Here is a 5,000-nt window from a genome sequence, read left to right on the forward strand (position 1 = left end):
ACACACACACACACACACACACACACACACACACACACACACACACACACACACACACACACACGCACACACACACACACCGCACACACACACACACACACACCTACACACACACACACTCTCTCTCTCTCTCTTTCTCTTTCTCTCCCTCTCTCACTGTAGATTCTGCTGACTGTTTGTCCTTGAGCAGTCCTCATTAAGCTAATGCAAACCTCCCTGACAGAGAGACCAAGCCACTGACGTTGCAACGCCGTGGCAACGCGAGCCCTAACGACGGGGAGGCGGTCGTTATGCAGATGAGGTCCAGCTGAGAGCGCGGGAGGCAGAGAGAGAGAGGGAGCCGCCTGGCTCGTTAAGCCGTGGCCCGGTAAATGGCTCACTAATGTAACACACTGCTTCCTGGTCTAATGGAGCCCTGTTTCGCTGAATTATTTGTCTTTTCTCTCCATAGGATGCAAGGGGCCACCAACAGAGAGGAGGAGAGGTGGAGGTGGAGAGACGGGGCTTATCAACCCATTAGGAGACACTTCTTATCAAGTGATTAGGAGCCATTTCTCCTCCAGAAGGGTGCTGGAGCCTGGGACTAGTGTCAGAGCGACCAAGCCGCTATCATACTGGACTAGTCTCATGTTTCGATTAACTTGTTTCAACAACAAAAATGATCATGTAAAGATTTTAATGACTTGAAACCAGCAAGAATGTCTACCAGTGAAGCAGGACCATTTAAAATAGCGAAGAAAGTTGCTAAACAATCTGTTCATCTACCTAGTATCAACCCTACCTCTGTCGGTGTTGAACCTCTTGCTATCCTGACTGTATTCCAGTGTTGCCACGTCTGCCTCTCTGGGCCCACGCACCATGCTGGGGGAGTGGCCTAAAAGGGTGTGGCTTGATGACAGGTGGTCATGGTATGGGTCTGGAAATGAAAAAAAAAAAATATATATATATATATAAAGTCTCAAATAAAATAGAGATACCTTTTTATTTTTGTATTGATTGATTATATATATTATATATATACCGGTATATATATATATATAAAAATGTAATCTCATATTTCCATTTAAAACATTTTAAATGGTTTGGTTTTGGCCATGAAGACTAGAGAATGATTTCAGAACTCACTTACAGTATAACATTTTTTATCTGAAATGTCAAATCATAAATCGCAAAACTGGAGATGACTTCTGCATGCCACTGAAGATTGTGCCTTTTTATTTAGTCATTTTAGTCATTTTAGTCATTTAGCTGACGCTTTTATCCAAAGCGACTTACAAGTTCTGTACGACAAGTCACCAGGAAGGGCACAACTCTATCAGCTGAGTAACAATGTTCATCAAAGTGTTGAGTGCTACAGTGTAGGTTAGTATATTAGGACAAGTGCAACTGTGGGGGAGAATCGCTGTGTAAGAAAAAAGATTAAAAAAAAGCAGACATGTTTATTAGTGCGCACGCATGTACGTACGTGTGGTGTCTGCCATGTGCTCTATGTGAGAAGGTGAACTGGACGCACTGCTGCCGTGATTGGACGACATCTGAGCTTCCTCCAATGAGGGGGAAGGGGAGGGGCTGTCCTGTACACGCTCCTGAAAAACAGCAAAAAAGCACATGATAACATTGTTAGGAAAGAATCTTCAAACTATTGTGTGACCTACCTGTTGTGTGTAGCATATATATTGTTATGGATGCACAATATACTAACACATTTATTAGAATTAGATGATTAATGGAAACATTTATTTGATCTGTATTGGAATGTATTTTCTTTTTTAAAATTGTTCGAAGTTGATTAAAAAATTCAAAGATTCTGGGGAAATGACGGCACATGTGAAAAGTCTATTTAGTAATATAATAATAATAAACATAATATCACTGAAATGTGCAATATGTAATTTCTATATTTATTTGTCTAAAACAATAAATTAATATATTTTTTAAACATATCTTTGTATGGATCTATATTGGTATAACCCTACCATATAATATATTTGTGTGGATCTATATTGGTATAACCCTACCATAATATCTTTGTGTGGATCTATATTGGTATAACCATATAATATCTTTGTATGGATCTATATTGGTATAACCCTATAATATCTACAAAAAACCTTGTTGTTATTATTATGGATCATTATGGAAACAGTTAGAGGTTATTAAAAAATACAGAATAAAAACAAGATTTCTTTTTTGAAAATGACAAAAGATAACCGGTTAAACGAAACCCTTCACTCAGTATTATGATGATTAAAAGTATTTCCTGCTACTATACCAGGGATGGTTTGGGATTATTCTCTCTTGATGAGGTACCGCTAGCTGCACTGGAGATATGAAAAATGACAATAACAACAACAAAATCACCCTAATCTTTGGGCTGGATTGCCTCTTAGCCTGACCGATGGCTGACATTTAGGCTGGCTGATTGGGACCTGGTAACATAATGAGGCCATTTGAATCTCTTGTAGGCTCTCATTTCTTACCCTAAAAATCTAATCTGTTGTGAGAGGAGATGAGATGAGTAGCGTAAATACACTTTATCTCTCGTGAGGCGATGTGCCAGAGGACCCTCAACCCCCACCTGCGGTGGACACTGATGGAATGGGTTTGGGCCATATTGCACTCTGGGTGACCTGTTGCTGCCCCTCTCTAGATCAAGAAAAGGTGGAACTAGAGAGCTATATAAGAGATGTATAACAATGCCCTCAGAAACGTCATTGCGGTTAGATGCCCAACCTTCTGGAAACCAATCCGGCATAGAATGACAAATGACTCATGCCAGGGGGGTCAGACTGCACAAATTCAGACATATTATTTTGACACGATTTTGCCGCGGCCAAGACATTTCCAGCGTCGTGCCTGATTATTACCCCTTGTAGTGACATAATCAAAAGGACAGCAATGTGGCATCTGGGACGCTCCGCACCAGCCAGACGAAAGGTCTTAGCGTGACAGAATGTTTTGCCTTTTCTCTTCTAGTGTGACAATTCCTGCAACATGTTCTTTGACTTTTTGACAAAGATGAGAAGTCCAAACCAAACCCCTCCTCTCCTCGTAGTGCGTCCCGTCTCCCGGCCCAAGACACAGCAAGATATTATGACGCTATGATGACCTAATCTGATACTGGTGACCGCTGTGAAAGACCCAGCTATTGTGTCGTCTGATCCCGGCATTAGTGACAGCCAGGGAACAGGATTGTGGGACTATCTATCATACCTGCCGCTGAGAAGTGCAATGAGAAAACCCTGCCTCATCTATGGCTCCGGGGCTCACCTTTATGACGGAGGCGAGGGGGGCTCTGGTGGCGTGGGCGTGGAGCTGTGCCACGTTCGCCATGCCGGCAAGCGCGCTGAGTCGGTTCATCTGGCCCATCGCCATGGAAACGGAGGCGGGCGCCAGGCTGGCAGGGATGAGAGGATGTGACATCATCATAAAGGGCAGCTGGTCCAGACCTGGGGGGAGAACAGGGCGGTACGTACAATCAGACGGAATAGAATAGAATCCGACAGAATAGAATATAATACAATACCATATACAATTAGAATATAATAGCACAGTAGTAGTGAGTCAAGTGGAGAGAGAGAGAGAGAGAAAAAAAGACAGACAGACAGACAGACAGACGGACGGACGGACGGACGGACGGACGGACGGACGGACGGACGGAAAGACAGACAGACAGACAGACAGACAGACAGACAGACAGACAGACAGACAGACAGACAGACTGATAAAAGAAAAGACAAAATGGTATTTTGCTCCTCATCAGATGGGGGTCAGACAACCATCAAAGCAGCACAGAATGTCTTTCTGTCAACATGAAACGGCAACTGGTGTCTGTTCTGTTCAGCAGCACATCCCGGCTGAGAGGCCTGTCTCTGTTCAGCGCCGGGGCTGAAAGGCCCGTCTGTCTTTGGTCCTCTGATGCTGGGATTGAGACTGCCCTCCAATCTCAGTCCCCTGTGATGTCATCATTATCTGGGTGACTGGCCTGCTTCAAGACTATACACAGTGCCACCAGATGACGTGTCTCTGTGTGTGTGTGTGTGTGTGTGTGTGTGTGTGTGTGTGTGTGTGTGTGTGTGTGTGTGTGTGTGTGTGTGTGTGTGTGTGTGTGTGTGTGTGTGTGCGTGCGTGAATGAATGAATGAAAACTTTATTTAACAGATTGCAGAATGGGTACAATACAGTACGGCTCAATACACACAATTGTTAAGGGGATGCAGACCAGAGAAAGACGTTTGTCTTGTTTACATCAGGGTCCCCCATTTTCAATTCATGTGTGTGTGTGTGTGTGTGTGTGTGTGTGTGTGTGTGTGTGGTGTGTGTGTGTGTGTGTGTGTTTAGGCCAGAGATGGTGAGTATAAGAAGAAAAGCAGAGAGAGAGAGAGAGAGAGAGAGAGAGAGAGAGAGAGAGAGAGAGAGAGAGAGAGAGAGAGAGAGAGAGGGTGAGAGAGAGAAAGGGAGAAGGAGAGAGAGATGAGTGAAGTAAGAGCTGAGAGAGAGAATCAGAATCCTGCCGATGCAGACATTCATTCCATCATCAGACATTCATTCCATCAAAAACAACATGCTTCAAATGCATTTCATCACTGTTATGAATCTCCCCCCAAAAAAAGCTAATATTTCAAGAATTGGAGAATCAATTTTTTATTTAACTAATTGTGCATAATGCATTTTATTTCATTTGGATGGAATTGTCCATATGGGAGACAATGTTCAACATATGTAATACAAAACTGAAAAACTTGACTCCCACCTCCTCAGGAAACCAACAACCGCGGGGTATAATGTGCTTTGAAAATATTTGCTAATTTCGTCAAACCGAAATGTGCATCATTCTTAAAAAATGATGAAAAAATTTTTATTATATCTTGCAGCATATTTTAAGTTTTTCTTTCTTATATTAAAGTATATTTAGTTTTTAAGAATTGTAAAGGATAGGCAAAAATAAGCATGTGCTTCAGCCTATTCCTTTTTTTTGAGTTTGGATTTTGTGTGTGAGCT

At 42.6% G+C, this 5,000-nt stretch overlaps 1 protein-coding gene across 1 annotated transcript in view; it reads right to left on the reverse strand.

Annotated features, from left to right (window-relative positions):
* LOC311247522 (dachshund homolog 1-like) overlaps positions 1–3,449 on the reverse strand; it is a gene marked incomplete at both ends in the record, with an annotated part of 12,025 nt that extends 8,576 nt beyond the window's left edge. The window contains 3 exons of the mRNA XM_084338561.1: positions 782–916; positions 1,466–1,586; positions 3,271–3,449. Of these exons, the coding sequence (XP_084194687.1) occupies positions 782–916; positions 1,466–1,586; positions 3,271–3,449 (435 nt within the window). The remainder of the gene's footprint in view (positions 1–781; positions 917–1,465; positions 1,587–3,270) is intronic.
* Between the last annotated feature and the right edge of the window lie 1,551 nt (positions 3,450–5,000).

The sequence above is a fragment of the Notolepis coatsorum genome (assembly GCF_963971535.1).
Source record: "Notolepis coatsorum genome assembly, contig: SCAFFOLD_3013, whole genome shotgun sequence".
NCBI classification, from domain to species: Eukaryota; Metazoa; Chordata; class Actinopteri; order Aulopiformes; family Paralepididae; genus Notolepis; species Notolepis coatsorum.